Below are 17981 nucleotides of genomic sequence, written 5' to 3' on the forward strand. Positions count from 1 at the left end.
TTGCCATGTATGAAAATAGACACGTGAGATAAATGTAGCTAAATTGGTGGAAGGTAGCAACCAAAACAGAGGGATCATTTCATTGTGTTTGGATGTTAAACTGAATTGAATTGAGTTGAGATGAAAGTTAAAAATTGAATAAAATATTGTTAGAATATTATTTTTTAATATTATTATTATTTTGAGATTTGAAAAAGTTAAATTTTTTTATTATATTTTATGTTAGAATTTGAGAAAGTTGTAATAATTAAATAAGATGAGTTGAGATTGATTTAGTATCCAAACTACCTTGCCACAAATTGTACGGAGAAATCGATCTATAAATTATGCAGCTCAATAACACCTCTCGCAAGGCAGTCTCCTTAACAAAATCACACCAGAATTCAGAGTTAAATTACATTTCCAAGAGTGAGTTTGGAAAGAATGATTAACCCAACTTTATTTCCTACGTTCAAGCTGTTACAATTTCTATCTAGAATCGTCATTAACAGAAATAATTGGCAAAAGAAGTTAAAGAATGAAAGAGGCAATAGAGCTTCTGTTCCTGGTGATATCATTCACTAGACTTGCATTAAGAGGTCTTCAAAAACTCTTTTCATGTCGGGCCTCTCAGATGCAGGAAGGATGCATCTTAGAGCCACCTGTAACATATGATCAAGACCTCTAGGTTGGTGCTCCACTCTGTTCCTGTCCAGAATCAGCCTGTCAAAGCACTCACCAGAACGATTCTCAGCTGCCAATAACCTCACCCAGTCAGTCAGATCAACTACACCTGGGATCCCAGAAACAATCTCCCCTGAACTTCTACCAGTCAGAAGCTCCAACAAGATAACCCCAAATGCATAGACATCACTCGTTAATGATGGGCATGGCTTACTTGAGCTAGCAAATTCAGGAGGGCTGTAGCCAAGGGCACCTGCATTCAGAACTTGATCGGCAGTCCCAGTTGGAGTTAGTATTCGGTGCAGGCTGTAATCAGTAACAAGCACATTTAGAGTAGGAGTTTCTAACAAAATGTTGGTGGATTTGAGGTTTCCATGAGGTATTGCCTTCTCGTTGTGCAGGTAGCTCAGACATCGGGCCACATCTACAGCAACCCTAAGCCGCTCACTAAGAGACAAGGGTGGCAGGTTTCTTGGCCCCATCTCTGTGGAATATATAAAGGGGATGCAACATAATTCTTCTATCAGATACTGTAGGAAACCAAAAGAATTATTGTACACAAAATATCATAAAAATTTTAGGAGCTGCCTTATCTTTATCACTAGATAATCATCTTCTGTGGTCATCACAAATAGTGCAATCTGAATAATACGTTTCTTCTAGTAAACAAGTTAGCAGAAGTCAACTAAGGATACCAACACCATATGAAGTGCCTAACGCCAATGGCAGATGTTTTAACATGGCAAGCTTAAGGGCCAGAGTTATGTAGGGGTACTATGGTTATTTTGCTTGTCGTAACGTTTAGTTAATTCACTAGAGAATGTTAACTTATGGTGGACGAAAACCAATGAATACGGTAAAAAATATATGGGGAAATATGCGTACACATTGCATCTTTGACATTTTTTGTTATTGGCACATGGTATCCGGGAACAGCCTACCGACTAATCTTTGGGGTGCACAGACCCTAGAGGCAAGGAGTTTTCCTCAAGTGCATATCGGGTAATTCAAGGGAAAAATCCTTCAGTCCGATGATCCTTAGGGATTGTCTGCACCCAAGGAGATTTGAACCTTAGCCCTGGAGGGAGCATAACCCCTAGCCCAAGGCATTTACCACTTGAGACAACCCCTAGGGGTTACATTGCACCTTAGGGGATGCTTGGAAACATGTTTCATCTCATCTCATCTCATCCCATCCCATCCCATCTCATCTCATCTCATTTCTTTCCCAAACAACATTCAAATACAAACACTTTCAAACTAATCATTACAACTTTCCTAAATTTTCAAATAAAAAACAAAAAACAATTTAACTTTTTCAAATTACAAAACAAAAATAATATTAACAATATTTTAAATTTATACTATTTTTTATTCAACTTTTCTCTCTCATTTCCCAAAACTCAATAAATACTTAACTCAAACTATCTCACTACTATTCACAAATCATCTTACTACTATTCATAAAATTCTCATCTTATCTCATTCCTCAAGCATCCTCAGACATTGGCAGATTGTAATTACAAACTACCAAAAACTTGCAATAAGAACCTTTTGTTAAGACTTGATGGTTAGGATTATACCATGTTATCTATTTCCACATATTTTCATTCATTTTAATGGTCATTATTAGACAAATGTGCTATTAATTTTTATGGTTGTGTGCTGCAGTGTATCAGTGTTGGGCTAGAGTAAACCGTCTATTAGTTTAAGGTGGATTGTATATTTCCCCTTAAAATTAAAAATAAAATGTGCTAGCCATCTCTTGAATCAACTGAATAGATGTAGAAGTTTATTAAGAAAGAAAAGGCTAATAAATGTGCAACCTGGTTTCTTCAAGTTTTTCCTCAATTATTCATAGCAGAGTGATCAAGCTCAGAAGCAATGTTCAAGGAGCTTTGTTCCTGTTCATTCACGCTATCTTCTCTTTCATAATGTTGGATAACCATCTACTTTCCCAAACGATAATAGAGTATTCACTAACAATATAATCATTGTCAGTATCATCCTCTTGCAAGTTCAGATCAATGCATCTATCCAACCAGACTGTAAGGCTATCACCTAGTTTAGGATTACATATTTACTGCTGTTCCTAAAACCAGCAAAGAGCAAGTATTGCTCCACTAGATAGTCTGTTGGCCGGGAAACTATCAAGACAACTTTATACTATGCCCATAAAGACTACCAAATAATAGCAAGTCACCACATAATGTTTTTTGGATTGGTGACCAGATAACAAGAAATTAATATAAAGCTTTATAGATAAAAAAGAATTAAATTAAAAGGATCTTCATAAAGGGTGATGCAAGTATCATTGATTTTCGGCCAAGATCCATAATTACGTGGCATAAAAATTGATTGTCCTAGCATTCATATCTAATGATTGAGCACCAGTCAGATTGCGCAATATAACCACCTGAATGATGGCTCATTATTGGAAGATAAATTCTTCCATTTACCTTAAAGAATACAGCACATAGGCTAAACAGCAAGTCAGCTTTGAGTTCAGCACATTCCGGTGCTGGACACATCAGATGATTAGGACTGCACATTGGCTTGATCAAACTTCAAGGAATTTCTGAAGAAAAACGGACTAAAATATCCTAGGATGTGTGCATAGTAGTATCAAACAAAGTAAATAGAATCTTACCATGAAGATAGAGTGCAAGGGATTGAGCGTTGAAATAATTGGATATAATCAGTTTCTCATGCTCCCTTGGGCCCCAGTAGTAACCCTGCAGAGAAACTAAATTTGGATGTTTGATGTTCCCAAGTTTCTTTACTTCCCTTGCAAATTCCTTCCGTCCTTTTACTATTCCCTCCCGTAACCATTTAACTGCCAATACATTGCCAGAGTCAAGTGTAGCTTTATACAATGTTCCATGACAACTCTTCCCAATTACTTCTGCCGGAGCACGTGAAAGTTCTTCTGCTGTGAATAGAAAGGAACCATCAAAGAGATGCAAATCCCCAGCTAATTTTTCAGGAGAACAAACAACATTGAGCACACCAGGATTATCAGCTAGTTGCTTTTTAGAAGGTGATGGGTTTGAAGATGACACGAGGGACATAGGAGGAGATATTCCGACCCCTTTTTTCACTGATTCTAGATGGCCAGCATCCAAGTGCTTCTTTACAACTGATGAAGTTTCCCCAACATCATTACCAGATCCCAATTGGGATGATGTAAAAATATCTTGATCAAATGCGAGTGAAGATAATGATGGGTCCACATTTTTGTTGGGTCCTGATCTATGAGAGATGGAGGAACTCCCTTCTGAAATACCTATCTTAGCATCATCTTCTTTTGAACTGGACCTCGTATGTTCATGCCAGTGAGTTCTAGAATAGATCAATATGCACAAAAGACATATCACAGCAGTGCCACCAACTAAGCCTGCAATCAGGGCAATTCTAATAACACTTTTCATATGAGACCTGGCTTCACTTGGAGTCCTGTTTGTGACATCTCTTGGAGATGATTGAGAATAAGGAAAGATGAGCAAATTATTTCCCGGATGGAATGCTGAATCAGGGAACCGCTTTAGGTGTTCAGGTACAACACCAGAAAAATTATTGAAAGACACATTGAAACCTTGCAAGTTACCCGGAAGGTCATCAGGAATGCTACCTTCCAAATTGTTATGAGATAGGTCAAGATACACCAAGTTATGAAACTTACTTATCCCTAGAGGCAAATATCCACTCAACGAATTATTGGACAGATCAAGAGACATCAAGCTCAAGTCTTTGACAGAATCTATGGAAGTAATATTTCCAATTTCTTGAAACGGTATTGACCCAGAGAAATTGTTGCCTGACAGGTTAAGGTTAGCCAGTTTGGTTGAGGTGAAAAGGCTTGGAAGGAGGATCCCATTAAGCTGGTTGAAGCTAAGATCAATCACTTTAAGTTCTGGATATGTACCCAATACTGGTGGGAGAGCACCCACTAATGAGTTTTTTGATATCTCAAGCAAAGTCAGCCTTAAGAATTGAGAAGTTTGGTTTGGTAAGCTTCCTGACAATGAGTTTGAACTTAACCGAATGACTTCCACATAGTTTCCCCAACTTTGGACTCTGGACAAGCTACCAGAAAGCATGTTATTACTCAGGTCTATGATGGCACAGTGCCCTACCTGGGCAGGTAAGGATCCTGACAGTTTGTTTGAAGATAAGTTAAGCTTCTTTAAATTTGCAGAAGTGATACTTCCTACGGGACCTGCCATAATGCAACTTCTTTTTAACCACAAAGGAAAATGGAAGATAGAGTGTTGCAAAGAATTCAATTTCAAAACCCATATAAATTAGCTGAAAGCTATAAATGCTCAACCGATGTGAACAAAGAAATGATACACTATACAACAGAAGAAAACCCATCTTGAAAGAGTCTAGGAGTTACTGGATTAGGGTCTAGGATTACTTCGCATCATCATGTCATGCAAGAGAAGCCATTGTGAAGCAAGAAATATGAGTATTGAGTTTAGAACATATTTAATATACTAACGGACATCGACGATGAGCTTCTTTCCATGTATATCCTGATAAAAAAAAATATTACCAAGTAAAGTTAAGCAACAATAGCCTTCTTTGATGAAAAAGTTAAATTGTAATATCTGTATCGAGTATAGAAAGGTGGCACAAGGGATTCTACATTACTTGAGAGGAAGAAGCTCTTGCCCTATACAGTGACTTTAAGGAACTCCTATTGTAACCTTGGTGTCCTTTTGGAGTATAAACTCAAATGCCGCTTGAGATTTCCTTGAGACCTTGAAAAAATTTGACTATTTTTCCTGTTCTTTTTTTTTACTTTTTATGTTCCGGCATATTAAATTCTGATGCATACACTCTCCAGTGTATTTCTAACAAAAATCTAATCCTAAATTTAATCAAACAAAGAATGAGATCCTCTTTTCCATGTACAACTATGACTTAAATCTTCATCGTAAAATTAAACTACTGAGATGACATACAGATCAACTTCATTGCACTATTAGTCTATTTGGTTGGCTTTGTAAACACGAAGGCACAACTAAGTCCGACAATTCAATGCAACATGATTTTGAATCGAATTATGACACCAGTTTTGTGTAACTTCACGTTGCCTGAGTACCAAAGATATTACCAGCAACCTATCCAATAAGAATAATGAAAAAGAAAAAAAGAATGCTTTAAGCAAATTCCTGGACATACAATTTACAAGCTTATTTTTCCACCAACAAACCGGGCCGACATAAAATGTCAATATAGGGACTGAACAGCAAAAGAGGTTTCTAGGACACATTTCCACGAACACCAACTGAGAAGAACAATAACAATTCTCAAAAACTTACATGCTATCATAATAATATAGAATAACCATCCTTTCAACTTCAGCAAAATGATATAAGATGTTATTTCATCCTATTCCTTGTTTTTAATTCTAGTATTCTATAAGTGTTAAGATGTAGTAGATACACATTGTTGGCTCAATAGCTTAAGCATTTCAAATTGATGGTTTTTAAAGCTTGTTTCTGAACATAAGGTCATCATCGGTTGAGGTCGTGATGATCATTGTAATATAAATTTCTTCGACTTAGCACATATAATGGTGGATTTTATAGTAAACTTATTGTGTTGATCTACCACGTAGAGGCCCTTCCTCATTAAGCAACATAGGAGTAGGAGTTTGTTTCTAGCCTTGTTTCAGAAAGACAGATGGAGCAATAAATAAACCTATTACCCATATAATTCCTGGCACATTCTTTTTGTATTCTATCGAGAAACCTCATCATTTTATTTTGTTTTTCATTTTACTTAATTGACCTAGCCCAACCTTTTATATGCTTTTTTTTTTTATAAGTAATAAGTTATTTGATTAATAAAAGTAGGCATAGCCCAGGTACACTAGAAGTATACATGTGATTACACCTATTTAAGCACTAGGAACAGTTACAAGGAAATCATGAAAGCTGCGACCATTCCAATCAAGAGCAATGGCCCACAAAAACAAAGTCTTCCAGAAAAAACTCCTAAACTCTTCCAAGGAACGTTCATGATCCTCAAAGAGTCTCTCGTTTCTTTCATTCCAAATACACCAGAAAATACATATAGTCTTCCACACGGCTGCAATCTGTGGTGTCCCTGTGATCCCTCTCCAGCTTGCTAACAAATCAACCACCCTAACTTGTATATGCTAATAGACCTTTCATTATATTGTCTTTATTAACACAATAAACCCACCAGATTAAGGTTTAAAAAAGAAAAATTCTATTTATCATCCTTTTTAACCATCATCCTCTTAACATTCCTTGATGTGGCATTAAATGATTGGCCCAAAAGTGAAACATAACAAATAGTCACCAATCATTTAATACCACATTTATGATTTACTAATTCAATAGAGGAAAAATAAGACTGTTCAGCTTATAGTGATATTGATTTCCCATTGCTTATCACTTTGATTTTCCTTCACTTACTTTTTCTATCATTTTATTTTTGCTTTTCCAGTAAAGAAAAAAGTTAGCTATCTTATTGTAGTTATTGACACGTCATTATTTACCTCTTTTGCTTCCTCACCCCTTATATTTTATTTTAATTATTCCCGTGCATTGGTATAACTATAAAGTGTGTTATCAAGACAACAAAAACTAGAAGGATAAAAGTACAACAGGAAGTGCTTCTCTGATAGTTGTTTTGCTTACCTCTACCACATAATTGATTGATGCTAAGAAAATGACAGTTGTATACTCAGATATGCATAGCCACTAACAAGCCGACTAAAATGGGAATGTTATGTAGGAACATTGAACACAAGAAATTAGTTCGAAGAACTCTTCATAAAGTTAAAAAAAGGACAAATCTGGGAGACACATAATGTTAATTAATTTATGTAAAAGGTAAAGCATCAAGTCAAGATACCAAAAAAAAATGTCAATCAAGTCAAGATACCTTCGAGCTGGTTAAGACTAAGATCCAATTCAGACAAGATCATTGAGCTCTCCTGCAAAAGTGCTTCTGGTAGAGACCCTCTTAACTGATTGTTTCCAAGCCTAAGAATCCGTAGAGAGAACACAAAATTAAACAAAGGTACAGTTCCTACCAGCTGATTATCACTAGCATCGAACACTTCTAAACTGTCAAAATATGGCATTCCGTCGTGAGCAAAGGGCTCTCCAACCAAGTGATTGTGGCTAATATTTAAATATCGAATCGTGGAAATGAAAGAAGAGTTTCCGAGTCCCAGATCCAGAGAACCAGAAAACCGGTTGCTGCTTAGGTCAACGTGAACCACACTACCTATTTGGGACAGAAGATGCATAATATCCCCAGAGAAATCATTTCCCCCCAAGTCTAAATACTTCAGCTGCTGGAGTTTGCCAAAACCATCAGGAACATTGCCTTCGAATTGGTTTGAAGAAAGATTCAGTTGTGCTAACTTCTTCAATTTGACTAATCCAGGGGGTATAGACCCATGAAACAGATTGCATGAGAGATCCAAATTTTGAAGAGACTGAAGTGAATCGATCTTGGATATTGTCCCTGTCAACTGGTTGTTCGAAATTGATAAGCTGCTAAGCATGCTAAGGCCTGTAATAGCTGAGAACCTAAACTCACCGGCTAGGCCCACATCATTAACAGTGACTGAGGTCACTCGACCACCATTACAAGCAATCCCGTACCAATTCCGAGGGCACCCATTAGAATCCAAGGATTTAGAATCCCATGAAACAAGGACTTGCCCAGAGGGCTCACTTACAAAGCCCTTCTTGAGCTCCAAGAGTGCTTCAATGTCTGATTCTCCAAATGCAATTACTACTACCAAAAACAACATTGTCAAACAGATTGCCCGCATTCCTTCTGAAACAGACCCAGCTCTGAAAAACTTCAAAGAGAGAAAGACAGAGACAGAGTGTAACAAATTGGACTACGAGCGAAGAGTGGAAGTCAGTGCTAGTTTTGCAAGTTGCAAAGCTAAAAGCTCGAAAGACTTGCATTGAAGAATTCAATGGCTACTAACACTAACCAGTAGGAGAGTCTTGGTAAATCGAACTTCCAAATTTCAAGAATCGCCAAAATTAAGGAACCCATTTTTACAAAATGCAAACCAAAGCAAGTCAAACAAGAAATAAACAATTGAACATTGCTGAGACAACAATGAATTGAAGGACAAGGAAAGATTACGCATAAAAGCCTACATCTTTAAACATTGAGCGGCTCAGTTAAAGATGGGGAGAGTGGCAGACAGCAACACTGCCAACAACAAGACGTAGAAGAAACAAACCAACAATGGCAGACTAGATATAGATTTCCAAAATGGAAGGGTAGAAGTACAAAGTGGGGCTGGAATTTGGAGGTATAGAAATGGAGCAGAAGCAATGTTAATGTGAGTAGCGTATATTCAAGGAAAGCAGTAATGGTGCGCTGAGGGAACAGATTCGAGGGGTAGGTATGGTAGCTGATTTGTTTGTTATTATTTGCAAAAAGGAAGCTGGAATGAAGACAACTTTCGCATTGGGATGTGTAGGTGACTTTATTTTCTCCCTTCGGTCTTTTGTAGTAACTAGTACGAGGTTTAAATTATGAAAGTTGTATTTGAATCTCTAATTTAAAATGTCACAAACTTATCACTTATAAGATTCGACCATTAAATTATCAAAAATTAGAAGGATAGAAAATTTCAAATTCACACAAAATCAATAGATAAAGTTATAATTTGTAGTGAAAAAACATACTTAAATATTTTTATAAAAAAATATAATTTAATGTTCTTTTAGCTTAAAAACTTTCCCCTCTTGCCCTTTGCAACAAGCTAGGAGTGTTTCTCTCTTTATGTTTAATTTGAATAAAAGAACTTTTCTTTACACAAACAAAGAAATAGACTCCTTCTCTCCTTCATATATTCATAGGACAAAGATGTCCTCTCTTAGGAGACGTGCAGACTGCAGCTTGGAGCTGCATGTCTCCAAAGTTAACACATTCAAGGACAGGTAAAGGAAGCTGCATGCTAACTTTTCCTTTCAAATTTGGGCAGCTTATATTTTATATATATATATATATATATATATATATATATATATATATATATGATGCTGCTAGCGGACCAGCTTTTGTCGTAGTTGAAATTTTTTTATTATATTTTGTATTTTCTTTTAAACATTCTTTTAACTTCCTTAAATCATTAAGAAAAATAAATATACAACTTTACTAATAGTCATTTCTTTAATCATTAAATAAAAAAAATTAAAATGCATGAGTGGTAAGATTGAGAAGGCACATTTAGTATTTATATATATATATATATATATATAACACATTCACTGCATACTTGGGCAGCTTATTGAAGTGCATATTGTTATATTGATTTTTCACCTGGTCAATAATTAGCATATTGTGAATAGATATACAAAAATGCTTAATTATACAAAGTCATGTAAAATGTTAATAAATATAATAATATATCAGCAACATCAAATACCCGGGATTTCCGTTAATGACAAAAAACAAAAAAAAAATAGCTCCTAAATGTATTGGCTACTGCGGAGGAGAAGACTAGTCTCTCTTTCAATATTCTATATCTTCTTATTGTGATTTTTTTTTTTTTTTTTTTTTTTGGTTAGGCAAGAGTGATAAATTTTATTAGAGTAAAGTAACTACACCTCATAATTTATATCACTCACTTTGTCCCCTTGACGTGGTGCCACATGACTTGTTAAAAAAATTTTAAAAATATATATTCAAAATAAATTGACGTCCAAAAATATTAAAAAAAAAAGAATAAAACCTTAGATTCCCTCTAACCTTTTTATGTTTATATTTTTAATTTTTTTATTAATCTATGTAACACCATATTGTGATTCCATATCAAGAAGCAAAATGAGTTATATAAATTAATGGGCATGATAACATTTATCATTATATTAAGTTTTGTTTTCGTATATCTTTGTGTTAGAGGGAAGATCAAAGCAGCTTGATGGCACTTTCCTTCTTTCCTATATGGTACGAATGTATGGGAATTGAGTCTCCGTATCCTTATCTCTTTTTTTATTTAAAAAAAAATAGTATTCACAATGTCACATTGTCAGTTTTTATTAGAGATAAAGTTAACGGGAAGAAATATTTTTGGGAGCAGCCAATGTTTCGCTACATCCGGTATACACTTGACATGGGGAATAAACACACCGTTTCATTGAGTGAGTTAAGAGTGAGACGGATCCAAGAGAGAATTGATGGATGAGAGAGAGATAGCCGAGGAGGGAGAGAGAGAGAGAGAGAGAGAGAGAGAGAGAGAGAGAGAGACGAGGGATGAGAGAGAGAGATCTGATGAGAGAGAGAGTCGAGGACAGAGAGATGATGAGGGATGAGGGAGAGATTTGATGAGAGAGAGCCGAAATGAGAGAGAGATGCTGATGAGAGAGAGAGCTGATGAGAGACAGAGGGGTAGAAGGTCTGGTGCATTTTGCACAAAAAAAAAAAAAAAAAGTAGACACGTAACGTGTGCTTAACAATGGCTGATCCTGATCCGTAGCACAGCTCGGACGGGAATATATTTTAATTAAGTTTGCCAAGCGTATGGCCTACAATACAGCTACTACTCTGCTGCTTAGCATGTATCGTCGGGCATGCCTCTAGTGCAGCTGCACTTTTTATCTTTTGCTTTTAAATATTTTTTAAACATCTTTAAACATTTGGAAAACATACACAAATACACTACTTCTTTAATCATTAGAAAAAAAATTAAAATGCATGAGCGATCAAACTTAGACAAAATGAGCGGGCAAACTAACATTGTCACGCCCAAAAGATCTGCGACACAAGGTAAAGATGCACCTAGCATGCATGTACCAGAAGATGCAGATAAAGATAAAGATGCAATGCACCTAGCATGCATCTAATAATATGCAATATTCGCGGCGGATAATTTTTTTTCTTTAAGCAATACTATGTACCAGAAGCAATATATCCAAAAAAACATAAAAATACTTTATAAAATCCACATAACAGATGTTTAAAAGTTACAATATATGTCGAAAAAATCTGTAACATCACGAGTACTGGAGACAACACGCCTTAAGTACATGTAAAGACTAATATAATATATTAGGCTAGTAACTTGTGCAACTCGGTCAAAGAAGCCAAAATATTATCGATGAAACCGAGCATTGAAGCGATGAGCAATACGTCGTTGCATTGTCGCCTAATCGACCTCCTCCAATAGACCATTTGTCACATTTCCTAAACTTAGTACATGATCTACCATTCCGGAGGATGGTAGCTGGGACTACCAAGTGAGATTTGATTATAAATCTCAGCAAATTAACAAATAACTTTAACTAGTAGTGTACAAATACATGCATGACAGTAAAAACGTGAATGCTAACGTAAACCTGCATGAACGTGATGTGACTTGGTAATTCATATGACATGAGCTGACATGACCTCAACTGACATGGACTGCAACTGGACCTGAAATAACATGACATGAACTGAAACTGAACTAAACTCAAAAATGAATATAACGTGAACTGAAACTAAACTGAACTTGAAACTAAACATGAACTTGGAATCTTGTTCCCATAATAACTACTTAAGTAAACATGAATTATGGATGCTACACAGGTCCCCTTGAGCAGTGTGCCCCTGCCAATACCACATCGCATCACATCACAACTGTGGTTTGGCACCATCACCGTTGCTTCCTAACTTTGTTTCAGTGACCATAATACTTTGGCCCCATTCGAAACATGTTGATAGTACTTTGTCAACCCAGAGAATTTCACACCAGTTTAGATACTTCAGTGTGAACAACGGAGTTCTACTAGGATATTACCACATTCTAGCACTTAGAGTCGGGATAAACATAAAAGACTTAATAGACTACAAAAGCTGCTTTTTGTGACGAACTCCATATTCGTGACATGACGTGGATTGAAATGAGATAACAGATGACATGACATGACATCACGTGTGAGCATGACTAACAACATGACATAACATGGCGTGCAATAGTTAAACATGAAATGACATAGTATAACATGTAATAGATAATTTCGTACTTGAACATAAAAATGGCATGACATAATATAACATGTAACAGGTAAGTTTAAAAACATACTCTTAACATAATCATAAGTCAATACTAAGAAATATCATGTTTGAATAAATAAGTCACAGATCACAAAAATCCCAAAATGTCAACCAATACAATCAGTTTGCACATTTTCTCCAAAACCGAGTACCACATGTTTTGGCCATTGATCAAACCACTATATCTGATGTTTTTCATGAAATAAACCATTAATAAACAACATCATATGCTTCACATTCAAGTCAAGATCTCATGGCAAAAATTGCATAGAAACACAACACAACCCATGAGCCTCAAGTTTGTGTTTCAACCGGACCTTAACATGCATAAAAATTCATTACTTCAAGATCACAACCATAAATCTTTAAAATAGCTTCCTAACACATAGATAACATTCCTAAGAATAACATATATGAATATCAAAATGATAGGAACATACTTTCATAACAAAATATCCAAGCTTACTCAAAACAGAAACTGTTTTTACACCTTAGTTTCCAACTTTTTCATATCTTACAAAACTCTTAGTAAAAACTCTCAATATGCAACAAATTTAAATCCAACTTGCATGTTAATATGTTAAATCTAAAACATAAAAATATCGGACCAAAATCTTGTCAAGAACATAAAAAAAATCAAAGAATCACACACTATCTAGATTATTGTCCAGTACGATCTTTGCATGCTTAAACAGACATTTTACTAATCAAAACTCCATGAAAAATCCCACAAAATATACCAATGGAACATAGAATCAAAGAGGGACAACTATATGAAGAGATTTTTTTGTGATAATCTACTTAAAAAGTCTTCAAACAATTCGAGCAAGTAAGGCCAGAAAAGTTGTCTAAAGTTTTCCATTCAGTTCTCTTCAAGAAAGTCTTACAAAAGTGACAAATGCCTAAAGGAAAAACTATGGAAGACTAGAGGGGTTGAGAGGGGATGTGAGGGTGACTTTCTGGTATTTTTTGTCATCCAAAACCATGGCTACAACACACGGTTTTGTGCCTTGAAGCTGTCGTGTGATGGGGTGGTGGTGAGGTGGCTGATTGCCCTCCCAAAAACCACTATTTGGGGCTGATATGGGCAGTGAAAGCACACTCAAGTCAGAGGAGAAACTTCTCCCAAGAAGATAGTATAGGTGGTGCATTTCGTTGGGCCTTAATGGACCTAAACTGATTGGGTCTCATTTGAGGTTTCAATAGGGTTTGGTTTGGGGTTTCGGTTTCTATCAAGCCCAAATTCAATTTTTCTTGGCCTATTGAAAATACTATGGTATAAAATAATGGATAAGAGTGTAATGAAATAAATTTGAATGGTTAATAACATGTGGAAGTTATTTAATCAAGTAATTAAACACTAAGCTAAAACCTGCTTATTTAGGGTTTGGGAAACCATTTAAGGTTTCGGTTTCCACAAGGTATGTGGGATTTCAATTTGATTCCAAATATTTGGGGTTTCATTAGAGTTGAAATCGTCTTTGGTTTGGTACAAAAATAGATAGTTAGATGGAATAGTATTTTTAGCTTAGGTCGCATGATCACAAAACTTGATTTTCCTTAACTTCACATTTCCATCTCATTGTTCCTCTTGGTGCCAAGTGTCTTATAATATTCACCAAGTGTGACTAAGATCCTTTCATGTGTCCAAATAAAATTTCTCTACACTGATTTAGACGTTCCACACTATGATATGAAAATGACTGGATTGCGTGCCACATGGCACTAACATGAAAAGTGTATTTTATATGCACGAAGGAAGCTCCATGTTAGAAAACAAATTTATTAACTGAAAAATCCAAGCTTCATCTTAATAGCATCTTCAGTTCTATCTCGTTTGGATATAGAAACACATCTTATTTTTTTTTCATTTCATCTCATCTCATCATTACAACTTTCTCAAATTATAACACAAAATATAATAAACAATTCAACTTTTTCAAATCCCAAAACAATAATGATATTAAAAAATAATATTCCAACAATATTTTACTCAACTCATTTAAAACTATCTCATCTTATCTCACTATCCAGACGAGCCATAAGACAAGTTTTATAGAAAAAGAAAAAAGTGTGTGGATACTCTTAAGAATTTTCCAAACAAACAAATGTGTTGTTTTCTGTGAAGCTTTTGGCTCAACTATTTGTATAGAGTTGTTTCGAGTTATACAAAAATTAGTTTCGCTATTGTATTTTGGAGGAGATAAGTCAAGAGGATGTTTGTTGCACCGGTTCTCATTTGAAACTTTGTATACTGCAGAGGGCTTGAATATGCATAAACAGAGCAAAATTTTCGTGCCTCAGTCCAAACTAGTTTCATTTTGAAATTACCCAAGTACCTCTGTGTATTTACGCAACTGAAATAACTATCAATTCACTCAACAAATTTGTTAGATTTCAATCTTTCAATTATTTAATCAAATGAACATATAAACTAAATAAATAACTTATATGACACAACAATTGATATCGAAGGGAAACCCTTTAAATAAGTATTTAAAGGTAAAACCCTACGGGGCAACCAAACCCGAAAAAATCAATTTTATTATTTGAAAATCAATTACAAGTAAAGCTTAATTACAAAATTTTTATCAATTAACACTCTTACTTGACCAGACAAATGACCCATTTGTCTTCTGCTAATGTAACAGCCAGAACTAGGGTTGTGCAAAATTCTGAAATTTTCGACTCCGACCGACATCCGCTCCGATTCTGACTCTGACGAAGCCATCAGAATTTGAAGTCGGAATTCGGAGTAGCTCCGAATAGATAATCGGAGTCAGAGTCGGAGCTCCGACTCAGATTTTTTTAAAAAAACAAAAACCCAACTGTAAAACGACGTCGTTTTACAGCTGGGTTTTTGTAAAAAAATTAAACGACACCGTTCCACTTAATATGGAACGGCATCATTTTGATCACACTAGGGGGTCCAAAACGTAGGACGCCCCTTCTTCCTTCTTCGGTCTTCCTTCTCCCTTCTCTCTCGCATCCCTTCTCTCTCGTGTCTCAGTGCCGTTCGTCATTGCTCCTTCGTGCCGCCATTCTTGCTCCTCTATTCAGCTTCTACCTACGGTGAGAGTAAGGGGTTCCGAGCCCTAAATTTAATTCAATCAATTTAATTTTCTACAGCACGTCTCTTATAAATTGGTATTTTGTTGTGATTCTTGTGAATTGGTTTTGTGAATTTGTAGTAAGGAAATGTATTTGATGAATTATATGTTGTGTTTGTAAGTTGTGTTGTATGCATGCAACGTGTTTGATAAAATGTGCAAGAGAATCAAGAACAGAACACCTACGATTTTTGCTCTGTTGGCTCGAGCAAGGTGTCGAGCGCAAGTCGAGCGCACGTTGTTTTGAATATTGGCTCAAGCGAGATGTCGAGCGGACATCGAGCGAACCTCTCTGGAAGAGTTCTGCTCGAGCGCCACGTCGAGCGCACTTCGAGCAAACCTCTCTGTATGGGTTCCGCTTGAGCGCTGAGTCAAGTGCAATACGAGCGAACCTCTCTGTATGGATTCCGCTCGAGCGCTAAGTCGAGCGCACATCAGCGAATCTCGATGTAATAATACATCGATACAATAATACATTATAATACAATAATACATGTCCTATATCTTTGCGTTGATTTAAATTTATAATATAGCCTAGTTTATTTTTAAACTAATTTTTTGCTTCTAATTTATTTTTTTCAACTTCATTGATTGTGATATAGATCCTAAACGTAGTGGAGATGACCGTCCACAAGGGGATGTGGCGGATACCAATGCTACAACTCCTACACCGGTGGATACTTCCACCCCTTGAGCCACATCTAGGGCAGCTACATTTAGAGCATCTACATCTTGTGCGAGTAGTTGATTCTCACTCCCAGTTGATATAGAGGATGATGATATGTTCAACGAAGAGGAGGAGGAGATGCCCATTGAGCAAGATCAACCACCACGACCTTCTAAAAAGAGATCATGGACATGGGAGTATTTCACCAAAATTCCTGGTGATATTGCGAACCCGATAGCAAGATGTCATTACTGTGGATCACTTTGTGGATGTCAATCGAAGAATCAAGGTACTAGTGTGTTAATAGCACATCTAAATGGTTGCCAACGATATAAGATAGTGAAGGGATTGCAAGCCACTGATCAGACCAACCTTAGTTACCAAACTTCTACAGCCACTGATGGTACACAGACTAAGAAATTGGTCATCCCTCAATACAATGAGAAGATGTTGAGGGACATGCTTGCAGAGATGATAATTACTGATGAGATGCCCTTTACCACAGTCAAGAAAAGAGGCTTTCGAAAGTTTCTAAATTTTGTTGAGCCACGATTTCTTATTCCATCACGGTATACGGTAATGCGAGATTGTATGAAGAGGCATGCGAAAGACAAGGCGGAGATGAGGAAGATGTTTATTACCACTGGCCAGAGAGTGTCGTTTACGACTGACACATGGACTTCCATACAGAACGTCTGTTACATGTGTATCACAACACACTACATTGACAGTGAGTGGATTTTGCATAAAAAAATTATTGGTTTTAAAAATATTGTGGATCATAAAGGTGCATCCATTGAGGCGAAGATGGATGATTGTTTAAATGACTGGGGAATTCGAAAAGTGATGTGTATTACAATTGACAATGCCAGTGCCAATGAAACAGCAATTGATTGGTTTAAGCGGAACACGACGGTGAGAGATTATGTCATTCCGGCCCACGAGTTTATTCACGTTCGATATTGTGCTCATATCATCAACCTCATAGTTGTTGAGGGGTTAAAAGAGGTTGATGATTCCATAACCCGAGTCTGCAACATTATACGATATGTGAGGGGTTCTCCTCAAAGGCTTGCCAAGTTTAAGGCAATAGTAGAAGATCTTAAGATTAAATATTCTAGTATGTTGTGCTTGGACATTCCGACTCGATGGAACTCTACATACATGATGTTGGATGTGGCACAAAAGCACCAAAAAGCATTCGAGCGGATGGAGTCAAGGATGGGGGCCTGAGGTATGCTTTGTTGGAGCCAGCAGAACAGGGACTCAGTGCGCCGGACGCACATGATTGGACCAGTGTGAGCTACTTTGTTGAATTTTTAAGAATTTTTTATGATATAACCATGCGGCTATCTGGATCCAAATATACAACTACGAACTCATTATTCAGCGAGCTCTCAGAGCTTCACTTTCAGTTGGAAAATAGTTGTACTGACTCTAGTGGACTGTTATCTGCTATGGCTACGAGGATGAAGATC

The 17981-nt window shown here is 36.4% G+C and overlaps 1 protein-coding gene across 2 annotated transcripts; it reads right to left on the reverse strand.

The window, feature by feature from the left end:
• Positions 1–302: 302 nt before the first annotated feature.
• LOC109020593 (probable inactive receptor kinase At5g10020) lies at positions 303–9146 on the reverse strand. Of its 2 annotated transcripts, XM_019003100.2 has the most exons (4): positions 7591–9146; positions 3314–4882; positions 3123–3184; positions 1005–1147 (listed from the first exon to the last, which is right to left on the reverse strand). In XM_019003100.2, the coding sequence occupies exons 1-4, from the start codon at positions 8492–8494 to the stop codon at positions 1088–1090; spliced, it is 2595 nt and encodes an 864-aa protein (XP_018858645.1). In that variant the 5' UTR covers positions 8495–9146; the 3' UTR covers positions 1005–1087. The 2 variants fall into 2 exon arrangements, with proteins under 2 accessions (XP_018858637.1, XP_018858645.1); XM_019003092.2 differs by lacking the exon at positions 3123–3184 and having other exon boundaries at positions 303–1147.
• Between the last annotated feature and the right edge of the window lie 8835 nt (positions 9147–17981).

This window comes from Juglans regia, chromosome 14, assembly GCF_001411555.2.
Source record: "Juglans regia cultivar Chandler chromosome 14, Walnut 2.0, whole genome shotgun sequence".
Lineage (NCBI taxonomy): Eukaryota > Viridiplantae > Streptophyta > Magnoliopsida > Fagales > Juglandaceae > Juglans > Juglans regia.

Excerpts from the sequence above, each read along its gene's own strand:
- LOC109020593 (XM_019003092.2), bottom strand. The coding sequence starts at position 8,494 with ATGCGGGCAATCTGTTTGACAATGTTGTTTTTGGTAGTAGTAATTGCA. Across the intron at positions 4,883-7,590 it reads TAGTCTTAACCAGCTCGAAG|GTCCCGTAGGAAGTATCACT; the intron begins GTATCTTGACTT and ends GCATTATGGCAG. Across the intron at positions 1,148-3,313 it reads CCTTGCACTCTATCTTCATG|AGATGGGGCCAAGAAACCTG; the intron begins GTAAGATTCTAT and ends TATATTCCACAG.